Consider the following 21,758-nt stretch of genomic DNA (forward strand, 5'->3'; position numbering starts at 1 on the left):
TCAGGAAGAAATTAATTACATAATTGTGATTTTCCATTAATAACAGATTAAAAATATTTTCTTATGCTCATTATGGGAAAATGTGCATTTTACATAAATTGACACACAGATTCAAAACATTTTCCCTTCAATAACTGGTCCCTAATACTTAAATTATCAGCCAATGAAATTCGTAGTCTGTTTGGTATGCAAATGGTTCTGTATCCCTTCCTTCATTTCAAGAAGACATCTTCTATGCTGGAAAACATTGTTATCTGAGTGGTTAATCAATTTATGAATCCTTCTCATGGGTGAGTTTATATCGAAAAATGGTGAGGGATTTCACTACATGTGTTGTCATCCATAATATCGGCCAATTTTCAGTTTATAACCATACCCTTGTTGGTTGTTTTGATACCGAATGGAGATGGTGTCGAATATTGAAGGAGCCATTTTGGCAATTTAAAACAAGAAATGATGTCCATTTGTATCAATTATCGAAATAATTATGTTCATTTCAAACTACACTAATCTATTAACTGGTTAGATATTGAAATCCGCATGTTTACTGTAGTTTGATCGTGTTTGGTTGAGCTTTAGTGATTTTTACCCAGACTGCAAGGTACTTATATGATACAAAACATAATTTCATTCCAAAGAAAAATTAGGTCAATTCTCAAGGTCACAAAACTGTAGTCTGTACTATAATTCATACATTTTGTCATATTAATGATCCAAAAAATTCCATTTTTAAACTGAACTAGATCTTAATCATGACTGATCCAATATGTATCTTTATCAGACAGTAGATAATTAATGAATATAATTATTATATATTTGTAACAGGAGCGAGACGGGCCCAGTTTGTTAATAACTACAAACTACACCCGGCTCCCTACCTGTGTGTTTCAACCCAGGTTCGTAGGGTTTTGCTTGATCTTTGCCGGTGAAGGAAAACGAGACAAATACTTTTAACACGTAACAATATTTATTTAGGACATTTTACATATTAAACGATGTTTTACACAAGACGTAGGGCCCAACAACGATGAGACTAACACATATATTTACATGTACAATATATCCCCCGTCAACCCCTCCATACCCCACCTACAACCCTACCACCCTATACCAGTAAACATGCCCCCTTCCTGCTTCCTATATACCCACCTCTATCTAAAACTTATTAGGTTCAGGAACTCAATCCTTCAGTACACCGCAATGAAATGGATAGAACACCCCTATATATACCCGACTATAACAATACATGCACGATCGACCAATACGAAGACGGAACACAACACAGGCGCTCGATACAATGACATATTGTGCACGACAGCTACACGTGTACAAGATACACACGCACTCTTACAACTAGCACAGGACCACGACACCATATATATTCCCATAAAACACAAACTATTTACAAGCCCTGCTACATAATTATTATCTACAAATCATAATTATGTACAAATAAATGAGGTAAATATGTAATATTTAAAAATATGTATTCTTCCACCATATAATTTGGAGAGGAGAAAATGTTGCAACCAGACCTGCTTCGAGCTTGGGACTTCTGAACACTAGCTGCATGCATATGCATGCTTAAAGATTGAGCTACATATACGTGTCCTGCATGATCACTTATCATCGACGCACTCACTGTCCACTATGACACCACCAGAGATATAAAAAAAGTTAATTTGATCAGGTGAACGCAAAAGCTTAAAAAGGGGATATTAGATCTATTATATCCGTAATGGTAGTGACACCTATAGCGGCAGTCTGGCAGAGCTAAAATACAAGTAAAATGTCAGGGTTCTCACTAAGTTTTTTAATAGATGGTTGAAAATTAATAATAGGTGGTTGAGGGCCACATTAGCCCCCATGGGGGCCAATACTTTTAATTTCTGACAAAAATAGCCGGTTGTAAACAAGGAAATACACGGTTGTTTTTGCCGGCATCCGGCTTTTAACGAGAATCCTAAAAGTTTATTGTTGGTAATTCTAAAATTTGGCCGAAAACGGAACCAAAAACACTGTGAGTTATGTTTAAATTTTGTACTCAGTAACTCCATGTTGAGAGGCCATATCACTATGCCGTCTCATCTCGGTGATCACGACTGTCAGTGTTGTTTATTGGGCGGGGCTTATGAAGTCAGACTCAACCAATCGCCAGGTGCATACTATTATCCCATTCAATTTGTGACTATAGTGATCAAAGGAACTTCCTCTGTTTGTCAGGTTAGTACTTCATGATCACCTTTGCCTTTCAAAGTAATCCTGCTATAGTGTGTCGACACTAAAATTAAACTTCACTTTCTGTTATTAGTATCCAGTTAGTTGCTTTCATGATTGTTTTATGTAGTTTAAATTCTACATTGCTGTGGGGTTAAAAAAAAAAAATTTGTTAAATCAAATGAGCAGACTTGCCATTTGTACTGACTTCCGGTACTCAATAATTGCCGTATGGTTGATCCAGACCATACATTCAAAAAGGCGGTAAGCTAAGCATCAAATTTTTACGCACATGTCCGTCAGTTCGACCAATTTCGTGATGTCTGAAATAATGCAATTAATTATAGCTGTGCTCACTCTATGGATAGCATTTTGAGCATTTTGCTTATGGAAGGCACTAATTGCTAAAATAAAATTAATCATTTTAGCATTTTTTGCTAAGCCATATTTTTTGCTGAAAAAAAGAAAATAAATTTGTCATTTCATTTTTTTCATTATAAATACCTGAGCTATCAAATTCATGATTCAAGATGGAATTTAAGTGCCTGAGCATTTGTCATTCCAAGTGTTACACTGAAAAAATAATGGACTGGAGGGATATGTGGAGAAGTACGAAAATATCATGTTCTTTTCTTATTTTCTTTGTTTACTTTTAGCAATATTAAAATCATTGCAAATTTTGCCCTATGTGCTATTGTAGATATCGTTCATAAAAGTGACTTTGTTGAGCACGAGGTTTGTTCTGCTAAAAACATTTCTTTTTTGCTAAAGAAAAAAGAAAGGTTTTAGCAACTTTTGCTAAGGTGTTTTCTGATCTAGAGCTACCAGAGTGTAGGTTATTGATTTCTCTATGGGCATTATTAGTAAAAGATCGTTTTGATTTAAATAATTTCATTCTGCTTTGAAATTATATAGGCAATGATCTTGTTTCATTGTGTAATGAAAAGATTGAGTCGCCTGAAAGTGAACCTTAATACAATATTGCCAGATGCAATCAGTATCGAAAATGAGTTAGAATTAATAAGGTTTTCTATTTTACTCCGATTGACAAAAATCTTGCTTACATGAAAGTACCAAGAGTAAGCATATAAGATCCAAAATCTCCAAGCAGTTTTAGTTCATTTCACATATACATATATAAGATAATGAAAAAAGTACCAAAGTAATGCAGTTTGATATTACAGTAGCTGGTTATTAATTAAGTTTCCATTTCAATGTATAATTCCTTATTTAAGTGTTCAGGATTCATGTATGATTCATGCTTATAATTAAATAATTTCCATAACACTTGTCATGATTAAGCTTGATTATAATCAATGAAATGAAAGAAATAAGATGAATTACATATTTATTCTTTGAATTTTGCAGTGTGACAAAACATGGACCCGCCTACTAGCCATGGGGTAGATGTCCCGGGAGTGGGGCTACCAAGCTCTAATCAAGGCTACAGCAATACATTACACCTCCAAGACAACTACTTGCTCCATGGACCTCTGGATCAGTCTTACTCCCAGGCGATCACAAATCGCATGGCTGACGATACGAGGACGGGACAGCTAGGACAACATGGTGAGGACGAGTCGCTCTGGTCGGGCAACATAGTACAGCATCCTAGTGAGGAAGTGTTGAGGAGCAACAGCACTGTACCGCGACACGGGGACGAGAGTATGATGGTTGGAAATATAATCAATATGTCTCAGCGTGGTAGTGATGAAGGATTGAGGACAGGTTCTATAGGACCACGACCAGGTGAGGAAGGTCTGCGAGTTGGCAGTATGGGTATTCATACCCCCTGTGAGGATAGTATGAGAGTGGAGGGAGGACACGGACGGCGTCAAGCTATTCACTCTCCTAGGCATGGTAACATGATAATGTCAAGTCATTCAGTAACACAGCGCAATAATCCAATGCATTTCTACATGGAAGATGGGAATGTATCCATGAACAATTCCATCTCACATCAGAACCCTTCAGGTCTTCATTCTCACAATGATATCAGCGGCATTCCTACTGGTGCTAAGGGTGCCTCTCTAATGTCGCATGATAATATGGTCAGTACGTCCAGAGCAGGTCCCTTACCCCAGCAGGCCCCAGACCTTTCACACCGCCTACCTCAGGGAGGGAGTAAGTCTGAAGGGGTTGAGGTGGAAAGGGGAGACGACGGAAGTTTGAAGTCAGCGGCCAAAGACTACACAGAGAGGAACTTGCCACGTGAACTCATGGGGAAGATGTTTGGTCTGTTGAAGGAAGGAATGTTCTGTGATGCTGTCATTTTGGCTGGTAATAAGGAAATACGGGTCAGTATTTCTGATAATTACTATATAAAGTACCTCAACTAGACAGCTGATTTAAAGTCATGGTGCATATACCAAAACCAGAACCACTTTTGATTTTAAAAATATGAATTATGCAAAAAGTAAAACATCAATCAAATTAGAGTTCGACTTGTATTGTATTGCTCATAGGGCATCATAGTGGAGCGGAAATACAACTCTTATTTTAATATAATTTGATATAGGCATTTTAATTTATAGGGTCTTAAATATTATTAGCCTATTGTTAAAACCATATTCAACCAAATAAGCACCCAGGGCACTAAATTTTGAAAAAGAGGAATGATTTAACTGATTTATACAAACAAATTTGGACGAAACATTTCATAGAGTTATATATTGCTCATATAGTAAACCATAAATTAATTTGCAAAAGAAATAAAATTAAGATTTTAGTAACCTATGCTTTTCATATTCTGAATTTAATCTGAGGCAAGTTAAAGGGACAATTTAGTCTAAGAGAACATTAAAATTTGTACAAATATCGGAAAAACCCCTGGTCTAATGGAAATTAGATCAGTCGGTTTTACTGTGATATGCCAAAAAAGCCCATGGTGGTGAAATGTTCAAACTAGTTCGCTATCCGCCATTACACATTGTGGTCGAACATCTTGTATGCCGAACCCTGTCCCTTGCTCGTAGAGTAATGCAACTTTTGTCTAGAACTGCTCAAATTGCTCTGACAGTAGTTTGTTTACCTTATAAGGTGAATTATCTTGCCTCAAAATCATTTTATCACCTCCTCAGTGGTTATGTAGTTCATTCGTTTAACGTTCATGACTTTGGCTCGGGTATGAGTAAAGCGTACATATTGTACCTGCTTAATCGTATTGATCAACGATTTGTAATTACAACGGTATCGATTAAAATACTAAACATTGAGGTGGAATTTGTCAATATTTTGTGTTATATGTTTCATAAGAAATGTAGAACAATACATTTATGCCATAGTTTGCTTCTTGGTTATGTAAAAGAATTAACCTGAGTGAATTGTCTCTTTAAATTCAGGGATATGAATGTTATAGGAATAGGGGTACTTATTGGGTCAAAATGAAATAGGGTAATTATATGCTCATTATCACTTTATAAAGGTAAAAATGCTCGGAATCAAACTTCAAATTGAAATATGTTTTGCTGTCTTGTTTGTTAGATTAAAAGCATGTGTATTAACATGACATTACTAGTAAACATGACTCTACGTTAATCAATAATTAATTTTGACTTGATGTTGATTATTTGTCATTCGCAGGTACACAAGATGGTGCTTATTGCAGCTAGTCCATTTCTGTTGTCTAGGTTGTCTAAAACTACTCCTAGTACCTCCCTTCGTGTTGAGCTCCCTATGGGTATCCCCCTTCAAGTAGCCTCACAGCTGGTCCACTACCTGTACGATGGCAAGATCACATTGACTACTGACAATGTGTCACAATTTGCACGAGTGGCCAATCTGTTCAAGCTAGAACATCTGTACAACATTTGTGAGGATTTTATTGACTGTTTTAACCTGGACGAGTCCTTGCTGAACGTCATGGAGGAAGATATCAGTGTTTCAGCTACTGAGCCAAGGACATCACCGGTCGTTCTGAAAAAGAGGCATCTCAAACTCAGTATGGAGGAAACTGTGACAGAACCTGAGATTCCAGAGGTTGCAGAAAAAACAGAAAATACTGAAAATAATGTGTTTTATCAACCAAAGCCTACGCCAATACCCCAACAACCAAAAAGTATGTGTACAAAGACGAAAGCTACGAATAAAAAAACACCAAAAAAGACCAAAATAAAACCTGAGGACGTGATGGCAGCGCCAGTAGAGACACCTGTCCATAAAGTTTCTCATCTGTATGGAACACGCGCAGCATCTGCAGCAAAGATGTTCAAACAGGTAATACCAGAACCAGTCGAGAGTGGTGCGGCCCCAATAAATCCAGGTAAACAAAGGATGATTCCACTTGAAGAGACGGAGACAGCAGTGATACTGCCTCCAAAGGAGACCGGAGATGCTTCACCCACCAAACTCCACAGCCCAGTTAAAAATATAGTTGACACAGTCAGTAAGATGATGGAGGTGGAGATGAAAGATATTGGAAAGGTTGAGGATGATGATGAGGAGGAAGATGATGAGGAAACATCTGATGACAGTGTGGACAACCAAGAGGATAACAACGGAAAGTTCAAACAACTAAAACAGGCGTCAAAAAGTCTAAAAAGATTGAAGAAGGGGCGACAGAAGTAAGTAAAATCTTGTTGATTGAAGAAAAGTAAGTCTAACATCTTGAATTTGAAAGCAACAGACCGATTCTTAGACTTGAGTATGAATTCAGTCATGTGATCAGTTTGATGTTTTACTGAATTGCATGAAGTAATGTGTTGTTCAAACCAATCAAAAAGTTTTAAAACTGAAATGAAAATCAAAAAATTAAAATATGAAATAAATTCTCTTTATATCAATTAATTTCACTGGTAATCATAATGGACATGTGTGATATAATTGGCACTGTGCCTGTGTAAAGTCATGAAAATGTTAAAATGGAGAGATTATATACCAATATGTTCTTATGATTTCTAGGAAAGCACCACTACCTCCAGCGCCCAAACCGGATATACCATTGAGACCACCCCCAAAGAAACGAGCAAAGGAGTTCGCCAAATCTGAGGAAGACAAAATACTCCAGGATATAGAGGGAAAAATAGACATGTCGGTGTTAGATATGTCACTACCTGTAACAGCCAGAGAAGCAACAGTGAAAAAGAAAGCTGCAGGGAAAAAAGGAAAGAAAAAGCGCAAAAAGCATTCATTTGGTAGTATGCTCAGGAGTATTGTTACTAGTGCTATAGCCGAGCTTGACAAAAGTGCTGAATTAATCCCCGAAAGCGAACGGCAATTTAAGTGTAAACTCTGTGGCAATGAATTTGTATTTCCAAAACGCAGCATTACACATTTGATCAACACTCATGAAATCTCTCCAGATGATGTCCTAAGCTATATAACTATACGCAAGTTTGAAAAGTCTCCAAGAGTTTGTGACATTTGTGGTTATGAGACTAAAGAGCCAAACTTTTATTACATCCATTATCATAAATACTTTAGGCACGGCATTCCATTACCTAAAGGTTGGAAACCATTTACTTGTGACATCTGTGGTAAGGAGTGCTTCACAAAGTTCCAGCTGAAAGATCATAAACTTATACACCGGGAACAAACTCCTTTTATTTGTGAGAAGTGTGGGCAGGGGTTTAAAAGTAGGACATCCCTCAATAGCCATGTGTTTCATCGCCACAATTCTGTAAGAAAACATGACTGCCCTAGTTGTGAAAAGTCCTTCAAGACGAAAACACAACTTATGGTACATCATCGCGTTCACACGGGAGAAAAACCTTTCCACTGTCCCGATTGTGAATACAAGAGCACCACAAGAGGTAACATGAGACTCCACCTAACCAACAAGCACAAATATGATTCACAAGATATTAAGTGCATGATGTACCAGATTAAGACTTTAAGTAAAGCTTATGAAATGCAGTCTCTACCACAGGAACTCATAGCTGATGCTAATCTCCAGACAGAAGAATCTGAGCTTCTCAACGTTAACGCCAAGAATCAGATGAGACCAATGGAAGACCATGTAGGGATGCATTTACCAACAAACGTGATTGAAAATGAGGCTGCCAAGCCATCTCAGTCAACACAACGTGAAGATTCATTCTCAAATTTGAGTAACATCCTTGTAGCCAATCAACAAGGCCAGACTAGTCAGCTAATCTACACAGGCGAAAACCTGACAAATCGACACATTATTCTGCAGTCCTATAATGGTCAGCAGATCGTGACAGGAGAGTTGCCTCAAGGGCAGGGAGCAGGCGGAGTTGAGGGACAAGATGGTGCCCAGGCCACACAGATTCCTGTGTTAATACAGCCAGTACAGGGTACTGAGCATATTGCTGGACATATCCTGGTACAGACGCACCATGGGGGACAAAGTACTGTCCAGTTGCTTAGCACCACAGACGGCCAAATCACACAGGATCCACGGGCCCAGGAGGCACACATACTGGTACAGAACTCACAGGGTATTATCCAGGAAGCTGCCATCAACAGTGACCAAGTTCTCATTACAGATCAAGATCAGCTGAATCTTTCTTCTAATCGTCACCAAAACCATGAACAGATCATGTACATGGAACGACCAACCAGTGAGATGGTTCAACAGGAGCAGGTTGTCATGGCTACAGATAAAACTGTTACCATGGCTGAAAATTCTGGACACTCTACCACGGAGCTACAAAACGTTTCTCCACGACTCATGATCAATGGTAATCAACAAGTTCATATTCAGATTCATACAGGAACACCAGTTGCCATGGAGACAGATTCCCAAGGACAGGTTTCCGAGCGACAGGTACGTATCCAGGATCCACAGGGCCTGCTAGTCGGAGAGAGACCGCAAGTTACACTGGTCCAACGGGCGCTAAGCATACAGGAAAGAGCAAAGAATGCAGTCCAACTGAAAGCTGAAGACCAAAACTCTGTGTCAGTGACAGAATCGTACCAACAGGTGTCTCTGCCTGTTACTTCTGAAATTCCTCTCAACACATACGTAGTGAACACTCAGAATACAGGAACAAGTATGGAGTCTCAGGGTCAGTTAGTACAAAGTCCTTCACCAATCACCCATGGACTGACCACTACTCAGACCCAGGTTCTGCCCGATTCTCCTACAACACAGTCCTCACAAGGGTACACTGATAACACACTGTACCAGTATTATCACCAACAGTTCAATAACTTCTAATCTCCACAATAAGTACAATTCAATGTGAATTAGTCCCACCTTCCAGTGATTAGGATTTCTTCTTTTGACATGAAGTTTGTGACTTCATAATCATGGGAAAGTGTGTCGAATCAATGATAAATTGTACTTTACCTACATGGCTTTGGGATCTCGAAACTCCTGTGTTACAATACTCTAGTGCTTGTATCTCCCACATCACTGGGCATCAATAGTGGAACTTTATTTATATACATGTTACAGATACATCAGTGTAAGTGAGACTTAACTGATTGTTTAATTGAAATCTAGTGTGTTATTGAGAAAAAGTCCCATGAGTGTTTTAAATCATTTGTTTGAGACTTATTAGAGTATTTGTAATTGATTAATGCAACAGATATTGTATATAGGGGACCTTGCCAGTTGTTGTGTTTTTAGAATTCTGATCTAGTTAGTGACTGCATATTCATGAAGAATGGTTAGAAAAATACTAAAATGGCAAAGTTATATATATATATATATTATATATATGTGTATAATTATAATATGCTGGTAAAATTAAGTTTCGCACACTTAAACTTTTCACACAACTGTGTTTTTTACCTTGAAATGATGTGCAATGTCATAATAAATGATGTAAAATTGCAAATTGGGCAGAGCAATTGAATCAATTGAACATTTGATAAAATGTTTCAATAAAAATCTTTTAAATGGTCAGAAGTTTTGTTACAAATTAAATTGAAGTGTCTTTAATACCACAAATTTTATGTGCAAAGTAAACAACTATTTATAACAGGTATGCCCAGTAATCATAGTTTACTTGAAGATATTTGACAGTTACTATATTTAAAAAGTCGCAGTGGAAAATATGGTACTTGTACCTATATTAGACCTTGATAACTGACCAACACCAAATTTACAACACGTATGATTTCATTATGGTGTTTGCTACATTTATTTGAAATCACCAAAATGAAATTTTAAAATGTCATCTTTTTGTTTATTAAGATACAAAATTTGGAGTCAGAAGAAAGTGTTGTGGATTGAATGTTGATAAAAATTACAAATGTTCATGATCAGGTGAAATAGTGAAGGAAATGAGAATTATACAAAAATGGCAGAAATTTCGTGTATGCATTATATAGCACAGATTTCCAATACACAGTTGTATTATTTGTATATATTCCTATAATTTATATATTTGTTTTTCCTATTTGTTCTAAAATGTTACCATGACATTCATGTGTTCATAAGTTCAATACGTAGGTTTTGAGATACCAAAATGACATGGGTAAAGAATGTACAATTTATTATCTACATGTATTTCAATCACTGAAAGATGGGACTAATCAATGGTTAATCATACTTTACTCGCATCATATTGGTATCTCGAAACCTCTGTGTTTAAGTGCTTTAAAATAATTAGGCAAAATTTAATTTGATAAAAATTTATTTAGTACATTTATCCTGTTGGAATGATTATAATATCTTGTTTTATGGGATCCTGATAAATATCTTGGTAAGAATTTCACACCAATTATTAGAGCCAAAACACCATATTGACGGGTAGTGATAGTTTGCCTGAACTTCCCTTGAATTAATGACCTTGATCTCACTTCAAGGTTACAGGTAAATTGCCTGCTAATTAGTAAAACCTAAAAAAAAAGATAACCAGAAAATGTGGATGACTGACATGTTTAAAGAAATGTTAGTGAAGATACAGCCAGGAATTATTTTTTTCCTTGAAATCTTTTCAAGTAATATTTAGATGTATAATACTTCTAGTCCTTATAAAATGTACATATTATTAATGCCGTAAAGCTAAAACTTGCCCAAGGTTGATACAGTGTATCTTTTCCCCTTTACAATAACATTTGACAAATCATTGTACTTCATTTTGTCCCAATTCTCGAGATGTGTTAACTGTGATCAAATAACGTGCTAATAATTTCCTTTAAAAAACTTATGCTGGTATGAATGATTGTCGTATATGAATTCAAATTCATACAACAAAGAATAAACTCATGTAAAATGCTAAAAAATCATGTGTTGTGTACTTATTTCAAAATCAAATTCAGAAACAAATTATCAGGGAATGATCATGTGTTAAAGCAATATTAATAATAATAGTATAATTATAAATAACTATTAAGTGAATTTATAGCAAAAGGAAAGATTTAAATATTTTACAAATATAAGTTACATTTTTAGCCCACCATCATCAGATGATGGGCTATTCAAATCAACTTTCGTCTGTCCATAAACAATGCTTGTTACAGCAATTTCTTGAGAAGTACTCCACTTTTCAAATTTTCCATTACAATGCTGATTTTGAGACTGATCAGAAGAACAATATGGCCGCCAAGCAGCCATCTTGGATTTTAGCAGTTGATGTTTGTTACCGCTATTTCTCAAGAACTACTACATGGATATTTCTCAAATTTTACATGCATGGTTCCCTTGGTCCCTAGGAGTGTCATGCTGATTTTGAAACTGATCGGAAAAATGATATGGCAGCAGGCAGCTATCCTAAATTTTGGCAATTGATGTTTGTTTCCGCAATTACACAAGAAGTACTGAAGGGATCTGTCTGAAATTGAATATGTAGGTTCCACTAGGGCCCTTGTTGTGCATATTGCATTTTGGGACCATTCGGTGAACAAGATGGCCAATAGGGCGCCATCTTTGATTTTGATAGTTGAAGTTTGTTACTGCTATTTCTTAGAAAGTACTGAAGGGATCTGTCTCGAATTTTATATGTAGGTTCTGCTAGGGATCTAGTTGTGCATATTGCATTTTGGGACCATTCGGTGAACAAAATGGCCAACAGGCCGCTATCTAGGATTTTAATAGTTGAAGTTTGTTACCGCTATTGTAGTATTGTATTCGCTACAGCAGGGCAACCTAGCAGTGCAGAATAGGAGAATAGTTTTACCACTGTACATAGTGATTCTTTTAACGACCTTCTCATATTTTATTCAAATGTAGACATTTTATCTACTAGCAAGATGGATGAACTTCAGGAACTTGTAGAAAAATCATTACCCAGTATAATCCTACTCACTGAAATCCACCAAAAAAACAAGATATTACCTCTGGACAACAGTTTTTTATAAAATACCTGGATTTAGATGCTTCACCAACAACAGTGAAGGACGTGGAGTAGCCATTTATATCTCGGAACAAATGACAGTCCAGCAAGTAAAATTTACAACAACCTTTGAAGAGTACCTAGCTGTTGAACTCAAGTTGAGTAATGGTGACAAGCTACTTATTGCGAATATCTACCGTAGCCCCAACAGCACAGCTGAGAATTTCAGCTACCTAACAAACTTAATGAGAGAAATGTCAACTAGAAACGCAAAACACATTCTGATCACTGGAGATTTCAACTTTCCTGAAATAAATTGGACTGACTGGACAACATGTACGTCAGAAAACCATATATCTACTCGTTTCTTGGAGTGTGTTCGAGACACTTTTTTATACCAACATATCCATAAGCCTACCAGATATAGGGAAGGTCAAAATCCATCTATACTGGATCTAGTTTTTAGCAACGATGAACAGATTGTCAACGATGTTAACTATCTTCCAAGTATCGGAAGGAGTGACCATATTTTATTGTCTTTTAAACTGAGTGTATCACATAGTGATAATCATACTAAACAGGAGAGGAGGAATTATCACAAAGGGCATTACGACGCTATACGCGAAGAACTAACCTCTGTCAACTGGCTAAACATCATTCAAGTTGAGGACATGTCAACGACCCAAGCATGGAATGTTCTTGTTGAAACCATAACTAAACTAATTGAAGATAAAATACCCGTGAACAAGACATCCCCAGTTAGGAAGCGTTGGAAGCCCCATCTTGACAACGAAGCCAAGCAGTCCATCCGACAAAAAAGGCGGAAGTGGGTCCGATACCTTCATTGTAAAACAGAAAGTAACTTTAAAGTGTATCAGAGAGCCAGGAACACTGCAACACGACAGATTCGACGTTCACACTATCATTATGAAAAGAAACTAGTGCAAGACATCAAAGATAACAGCAAGCTCTTTTGGAAATATGTCGGAGAAAAAAACACGAACAGGAATGTCTATAACCAACGTGGTAAAAGCGGATGGTACACACACCACTAACCACTATGAAACCGCCAATGAGCTGAATAACTACTTTGGATCAGTCTTTAACCCACCAGAAAGTGAAGATCCACCACACTTCCAAGTGAGACCATATCAAACAGAACTTCATGATATCGAATTCGACAGGAGTTTAATTGAAAAAACTATAAAGAAATTAAACCCTAATAAATCTCCAGGGCCTGACGTCTTTCATCCTAAACTTCTTGTTGAAACTTCAAATGAAATATCACAACCCTTGCAAATCATATTCAGGAAATCTTTAGACGAAGGGAAAATTCCAGACGACTGGCGAATTGCTAATGTGACTCCTTTATACAAGAGTGGGAACCACAACAAAGTGGAGAACTACCGTCCAATAAGTCTGACTTCAATCCCAGGCAAAATTCTCCAAAGAATCATTAGGGACAAACTCGTAATTCATATGGACGAGAAACAGCTCTTTACAGATCAATCAAGGCCGGTGGCTTTAGATCTGGTTATTAATCGTGTCCTTTCTCATTCCAAAGCTATTGGAGGTCCTTGAACATTGAGTAGAGAGCCATAGTTTATAAAGGTTGTAGGCGTAATATCGACGCAATTTAAAAAATTGACGTCATCAGTATTAGAAAGGCTATTGAAAGTGTAATAGTCCTCATCACTTATCATCTACTTAAAAACAACTAATGAGGTCCAAATTCTCCCTAGCTTCATGTGGAGTTAGTGAAGTGGATAGAAGATTAGTAATCAATATTCAGCACTCCGATTTCATCAATTTCATCGTGAAATTTTGCAAGCTAACAAAGCATTAAATGACTTTAGTGGTGTACAGTAGAAGACTAACAGTCATTTAGGGTAAGTGTTCTATTTATGATAATATGAGCCTTGCAATGACCTGCCCGAAGTAGTCCAACATAGCACCATAAAATTATTTGCTGACGACTCTAAATTTTTTAGAAACAATAACAACCCCACCGAGTCTCAAGAACTTCAAGCAGACATAGACAGTGTAGTCACTTGGACTAGAGACTGGAAAATGGCCTTGAACACTAAAAAATGCAAACACATCAATATAGGCAATCTAGAACAAGACACGCATTATTCCTTCCCACAAAGTGAACAAATAGAGAAGGTACAGTGTGAGAAAGATTTAGGTGTACTTTTCGACAACAAACTTAAATTTAGTCAGCATGTTAGTCAAGCAGTTAATAAAGGAAATCGCATACTGGGTCTAATATTCAGGACATTTGTCTATATAGATATAACTATGTTCTTAACCCTGTACAAAAGCCTAATTAGACCTAACTTAGAATATGCAACCCAGGTATGGTCTCCACTGCTAAAAAAAGATCAGATCGCTCTCGAAAACGTCAAACGTAGAGCCACTAAAAGAGTTCACTCTATTTAAAATTTACCATACCATTCAAGACTTAAAAAGTTGGGACTTCCCACCTTAGAATATAGACGTAAAAGGAACGATGTGATCGAAGTCTATAAAATTCTGAATGGTATAGATAAACTAGATAAAGATAAGCTATTTACAATGTCTTCAGCTAATACTAGAGGTAATAGTTTTAAAACTCTTTAAGAAAACAGAGCAGGACTAAAGTCACACAAAGTATATTTAGTCGGCGAGTGGTAGATTCATGGAACTCCCTTCCCAACTTCGTAGTAGAAGCCCCTACTCTGAACTCGTTTAAAAACCGACTGAACACTCACTGGAATTCAGTACCATGCAAGTTTTACCCCAGTTTCTATATGGCACAACCGGACAACTATTGATTATTGGGAACACCAACATCCTAGTATTCCCCATTAGACAGTTGGGGAAAGTGTTATGGGTGCCTGCTTGAGAATTGAGGGGAAAGTTGTTGTTGGTGTTCCCTTGATTATTGGGAACACCAACATTATATTCCCCATTAGACAGTTGGGGAAATGGTATGGGTGCCTGCTAGAGAATTGAGGGGAAAGTTGTTGTTGGTGTTCCCTTGATTATTGGGAACACCAACACTATATTCCCCAATTAGACAGTTGGGGAAATGTTATGGGTGCCTGCTAGAGAATTGAGGCAAAACTTGTTGTTGGTGTTCCCTTGATTATTGGGAACACCAACATTATATTCCCCATTAGACAGCTGGGGAAATGTTATGGTGCCTGCTAGAGAATTGAGGGGAAAGTCATTGTTGGTGTTCCCTTGAGTATTGGGAACACCAACATTTATATTCCCCATTAGACAGTTGGGGAAATGTTATGGGGTGCCTGCTAGAGATTGAGGGGAAAGTTGTTGTTGGTGTTCCCTTGATTATTGGGAACACCAACATTATATTCCCCATTAGACAGTTGGGGATATGTTATGGGTGCCTGCTGGAGGATTGAGGGGAAAGTTGTTGTTGGTGTTCCCTTGATTATTGGGAACACCAACATTCATATTCCCCATTAGACAGTTGGGGAAATGTTATGGGTGCCTGCTAGAGAATTGAGGGGAAAGTTGTTGTTGGTGTTCCCTTGATTATTGGGAACACCAACATTATATTCCCCATTAGACAGTTGGGAAAATGTTATGGGTGCCTGCTAGAGAATTGAGGGCAAAAGTTGTTGTTGGTGTTCCCCCTTGATTATTGGGAACACCAACATTATATTCCCCATTAGACAGTTGGGGATATGTTATGGGTGCCTGCTAAGAAGATTGAGGAGAAAGTTGTTGGTGTTCCCTTGATTATTGGGAATACCAACATCATATTCCCCATTAGACAGTTGGGAAATGTTATGGGTGCCTGCTAGAGAATTGAGGGGAAAGTTGTTGTTGGTGTTCCCTTGATTATTGGGAACACCAACATTATATTCCCCATTAGACAGTTGGGGAAATGTTATGGGTGCCTGCTAGAGAATTGAGGGGAAAGTTGTTGTTGGTGTTCCCTTGTTTATTGGGAACACCAACATTATATTCCCCATTAGACAGTTGGGAAATGTTATGGGTGCCTGCTAGAGAATTGAGGGGAAAGTTGTTGTTGGTGTTCCCTTGATTATTGGGAATACCAACATCATATTCCCCCAGTTGGGGATTGTTGGGTGGATAGATGAATTATGGGTGCCTTGCTGGGAACACCAACTAATTCCCATAGACATGGGGAAATTGAGGGGATTGAGGGGAGTTGTTGTTGGTGTTCCCTTGATTATTGGGAACACCAACATTATATTCCCCATTAAACAATTGAGGAAATGTTATGGGTGCCTGCTAGAGGATTGAGGGGAAAGTTGTTGTTGGTGTTCCCTTGATTATTGGGAACACCAACACTATATTCCCCATTAGACAGTTGGGGAAGTGTTATGGGTGCCTGCTTGAGAATTGAGGGGAAAGTTGTTGTTGGTGTTCCCTTGATTATTGGGAACACCAACATTATATTACCCATTAAACAATTGAGGAAAAGTTATTTATGCCTGCTAGAGATTGAGGGGAAAGTTGTTGTTGGTGCTCCCTTGATTATTGGGAACACCAACACTATATTCCCCAATAGACAGTTGGGGAAATGTTATGGGTGCCTGCTAGAGAATTGAGGCAAAACTTGTTGTTGGTGTTCCCTTGATTATTGGGAAACACCAACATTATATTCCCCTTTAGACAGCTGGGGAAATGTTATGGGTGCCTTCTAGAGAATTGAGGGGAAAGTTGTTGTTGGTGTTCCCTTGAGTATTGGGAACACCAACATTATATTCCCCATTAGACAGTTGGGGAAATGTTATGGGTGCCTGCTAGAGAATTGAGGGGAAAGTTGTTGTTGGTGTTCCCTTGAGTATTGGGAACACCAACATTATATTCCCCATTAGACAGTTGGGGATATGTTATGGGTGCCTGCTGGAGGATTGAGGGGAAAGTTGTTGTTGGTGTTCCCTTGATTATTGGGAACACCAACATTATATTCCCCATTAGACAGTTGGGGAAATGTTATGGGTGCCTGCTAGAGAATTGAGGGGAAAGTTGTTGTTGGTGTTCCCTTGATTATTGGGAACACCAACATTATATTCCCCATTAGACAGTTGGGGAAATGTTATGGGTGCCTGCTAGAGATTGAGGGGAAAGTTGTTGTTGGTGTTCCCTTGATTATTGGGAACACCAACATTATATTCCCCATTAGACAGTTGGGGAAATGTTATGGGTGCCTGCTAGAGAATTGAGGGAAAGTTGTTGGTGTTCCCTTGATTATTGGGAACACCAACATTATATTCCCCATTAGACAGTTGGGGAAATGTTATGGGTGCCTGCTAGAGAATTGAGGGGAAAGTTGTTGTTGGTGTTCCCTTGATTATTGGGAACACCAACATTATATTCCCCATTAGACAGTTGGGGAAATGTTATGGGTGCCTGCTAGAGAATTGAGGGGAAAGTTGTTGTTGGTGTTCCCTTGAGTATTGGGAACACCAACATTATATTCCCCATTAGACAGTTGGGGATATGTTATGGGTGCCTGCTGGAGGATTGAGGGGAAAGTTGTTGTTGGTGTTCCCTTGATTTATTGGAATACCAACATCATATTCCCCATTAGACAGTTGGGGAAATGTTATGGGTGCCTGCTAGAGAATTGAGGGGAAAGTTGTTGTTGGTGTTCCCTTGATTATTGGGAAACCAACATTATATTCCCCATTAGACAGTTGGGGAAATGTTATGGGTGCCTGCTAGAGAATTGAGGGGAAAGTTGTTGTTGGTGTTCCCTTGATTATTGGGAACACCAACATTATATTCCCCATTAGACAGTTGGGGAAATGTTATGGGTGCCTGCTAGAGAATTGAGGGGAAAGTTGTTGTTGGTGTTCCCTTGATTATTGGGAACACCAACATTATATTCCCCATTAGACAGTTGGGGAAATGTTATGGGTGCCTGCTAGAGAATTGAGGGGAAAGTTGTTGTTGGTGTTCCCTTGATTATTGGGAACACCAACATTATATTCCCCATTAGACAGTTGGGGAAATGTTATGGGTGCCTGCTAGAGATTGAGGGGAAAGTTGTTGTTGGTGTTCCCTTGATTATTGGGAATACCAACACTATATTCCCCATTAGACAGTTGGGGAAATGTTATGGGTGCCTGCTAGAGAATTGAGGCAAAAGTTATTGTTGGTGTTCCCTTGATTATTGGGAACACCAACATTATATTCCCCATTAGACAGTTGGGGAAATGTTATGGGTGCCTGCTAGAGAATTGAGGGGAAAGTTGTTGTTGGTGTTCCCTTGATTATTGGGAACACCAACATTATATTCCCCATTAAACAATTGAGGAAAATGTATTGATGCCTGGTAGAGAATTGAGGGGAAAGTTGTTGTTGGTGTTCCCTTGATTATTGGGAACACCAACACTATATTCCCCATTAAACAATTGAGGAAAAGGTATTTATGCCTGCTAGAGGATTGAGGCAAAAGTTATTGTTGGTGTTCCCTTGATTATTGGGAACACCAACACTATATTCCCCATTAGACAGTTGGGGAAGTGTTATGGGTGCCTGCTTGAGAATTGAGGGGAAAGTTGTTGTTGGTGTTCCCTTGATTATTGGGAACACCAACATTATATTACCCATTAAACAATTGAGGAAAAGGTATTTATGCCTGCTAGAGGATTGAGGGGAAAATTATTGTTGGTGTTCCCTTGATTATTGGGAACACCAACATTATATTCCCCATTAGACAGTTGGGGAAATGTTATGGGTGCCTGCTAGAGAATTGAGGGGAAAGTTGTTGTTGGTGTTCCCTTGATTATTGGGAACACCAACACTATATTCCCCATTAGACAGTTGGGGAAATGTTATGGGTGCCTGCTAGAGAATTGAGGCAAAAGTTATTGTTGGTGTTCCCTTGATTATTGGGAACACCAACATTATATTCCCCTTTAGACAGTTGGGGAAATGTTATCAGTGCCTTCTAGAGAATTGAGGGGAAAGTTGTTGTTGGTGTTCCCTTGATTATTGGGAATACCAACATCATATTCCCCATTAGACAGTTGGGGAAATGTTATGGGTGCCTGCTGGAGGATTGAGGCAAAAGTGATTGTTGGTGTTCCCTTGATTATTGGGAACACCAACATTATATTCCCCATTAGACAGTTGGGGAAATGTTATGGGTGCCTGCTAGAGAATTGAGGAGAAAGTTGTTGTTGGTGTTCCCTTGATTATTGGGAACACCAACACTATATTCCCCATTAAACAGTTGATAAAGGGTTATGGGTGCCTGCTTGAGAATTGAGGGGAAAGTTGTTGTTGGTGTTCCCTTGATTATTGGGAACACCAACACTATATTCCCCATTAAACAATTGAGGAAAAGGTATTTATGCCTGCTAGTGGATTGAGGCATAAGTTATTGTTGGTGTTCCCTTGATTATTGGGAACACCAACATTATATTCCCCATTAGACAGTTGGGGAAATGTTATGGGTGCCTGCTAGAGAATTGAGGGGAAAGTTGTTGTTGTTGTTCCCTTGATTATTGGGAACACCAACACTATATTCCCCATTAAACAGTTGATAAAGGGTTATGGGTGCCTGCTTGAGAATTGAGGGGAAAGTTGTTGTTGGTGTTCCCTTGATTATTGGGAACACCAACACTATATTCCCCATTAAACAATTGAGGAAAAGGTATTTATGCCTGCTAGTGGAGTGAGGCAAAAGTTATTGTTGGTGTTCCCTTGATTATTGGGAACACCAACACTATATTCCCCATTAGACAGTTGATAAAGGGTTATGGGTGCCTGCTTGAGAATTGAGGGGAAAGTTGTTGTTGGTGTTCCCTTGATTATTGGGAACACCAACATTATATTACCATTAAACAATTGAGGAAAAGGTTTTTTATGCCTGCTAGAGGATTGAGGGGAAAGTTATTGTTGGTGTTCCCTTGATTATTGGGAACACCAACATTATATTCCCCATTAGACAGTTGGGGAAAGGTTATGGGTGCCTGCTAGAGAATTGAGGGGAAAGATATTGTTGGTGTTCCCTTGATTATTGGGAACACCAACACTCTATTCCCCATTAGACAGTTGGGGAAATGTTATGGGTGCCTGCTAGAGAATTGAGGCAAAAGTTATTGTTGGTGTTCCCTTGATTATTGGGAACACCAACATTATATTCCCCCAGTAGACAGTTGGGGAAATGTTAAGGGTGCCTGCTAGAGAATTGAGGGGAAAGTTGTTGTTGGTGTTCCCTTGATTATTGGGAACACCAACATTATATTCCCCATTAGACAGTTGGGGAAATGTTATGGGTGCCTGCTAGAGGATTGAGGGGAAAGTTGTTGTTGGTGTTCCCTTGATTATTGGGAACACCAACATTATATTCCCCATTAGACAGTTGGGGATATGTTATGGGTGCCTGCTGGAGGATTGGGGAGAAAGTTGTTGGTGTTCCCTTGATTATTGGGAATACCAACATCATATTCCCCATTAGACAGTTGGGGAAATGTTATGGGTGCCTGCTAGAGAATTGAGGGGAAAGTTGTTGTTGGTGTTCCCTTGATTATTGGGAACACCAACATTATATTCCCCATTAGACAGTTGGGGAAATGTTATGGGTGCCTGCTAGAGAATTGAGGGGAAAGTTGTTGTTGGTGTTCCCTTGTTTATTGGGAACACCAACATTATATTCCCCATTAGACAGTTGGGGAAATGTTATGGGTGCCTGCTAGAGTATTGAGGGGAAAGTTGTTGTTGGTGTTCCCTTGATTATTGGGAATACCAACATCATATTCCCCATTAGACAGTTGGGGAAATGTTATGGGTGCCTGCTTGAGAATTGAGGCAAAAGTTATTGTTGGTGTTCCCTTGATTATTGGGAACACCAACATTATATTCCCCATTAGACAGTTGGGGATATGTTATGGGTGCCTGCTAGAGAATTGAGGAGAAAGTTGTTGTTGGTGTTCCCTTAATTATTGGGAACACCAACATTATATTCCCCATTAAACAATTGAGGAAAATGTATTGATGCCTGGTAGAGAATTAAGGGGAAAGTTGTTGTTGGTGTTCCCTTGATTATTGGGAACACCAACACTATATTCCCCATTAAACAATTGAGGAAAAGGTATTTATGCCTGCTAGAGGATTGAGGCAAAAGTTATTGTTGGTGTTCCCTTGATTATTGGGAACACCAACACTATATTCCCCATTAGACAGTTGGGGAAGTGTTATGGGTGCCTGCTTGAGAATTGAGGGGAAAGTTGTTGTTGGTGTTCCCTTGATTATTGGGAACACCAACATTATATTACCCATTAAACAATTGGAGGAAAAGGTATTTATGCCTGCAAGAGGATTGAGGGGAAAATTATTGTTGGTGTTCCCTTGATT

The 21,758-nt window shown here is 38.4% G+C and overlaps 1 protein-coding gene across 1 annotated transcript; it reads left to right on the forward strand.

Annotated features, from left to right (window-relative positions):
• The first annotated feature begins 168 nt into the window (after positions 1–168).
• LOC138329344 (uncharacterized) lies at positions 169–11,136 on the forward strand. Its single transcript, XM_069276263.1, has 4 exons — positions 169–290; positions 3,586–4,514; positions 5,800–6,779; positions 7,117–11,136. The coding sequence occupies exons 2-4, from the start codon at positions 3,597–3,599 to the stop codon at positions 9,338–9,340; spliced, it is 4,122 nt and encodes a 1,373-aa protein (XP_069132364.1). The 5' UTR covers positions 169–290; positions 3,586–3,596; the 3' UTR covers positions 9,341–11,136.
• Positions 11,137–21,758: the final 10,622 nt, after the last annotated feature.

This window comes from Argopecten irradians, chromosome 8 (assembly GCF_041381155.1).
Source record: "Argopecten irradians isolate NY chromosome 8, Ai_NY, whole genome shotgun sequence".
NCBI classification, from domain to species: domain Eukaryota; kingdom Metazoa; phylum Mollusca; class Bivalvia; order Pectinida; family Pectinidae; genus Argopecten; species Argopecten irradians.

Excerpts from the sequence above, each read along its gene's own strand:
- LOC138329344 (XM_069276263.1), top strand. The coding sequence starts at position 3,597 with ATGGACCCGCCTACTAGCCATGGGGTAGATGTCCCGGGAGTGGGGCTA. Across the intron at positions 4,515-5,799 it reads CTGGTAATAAGGAAATACGG|GTACACAAGATGGTGCTTAT; the intron begins GTCAGTATTTCT and ends TGTCATTCGCAG. Across the intron at positions 6,780-7,116 it reads TTGAAGAAGGGGCGACAGAA|GAAAGCACCACTACCTCCAG; the intron begins GTAAGTAAAATC and ends TATGATTTCTAG.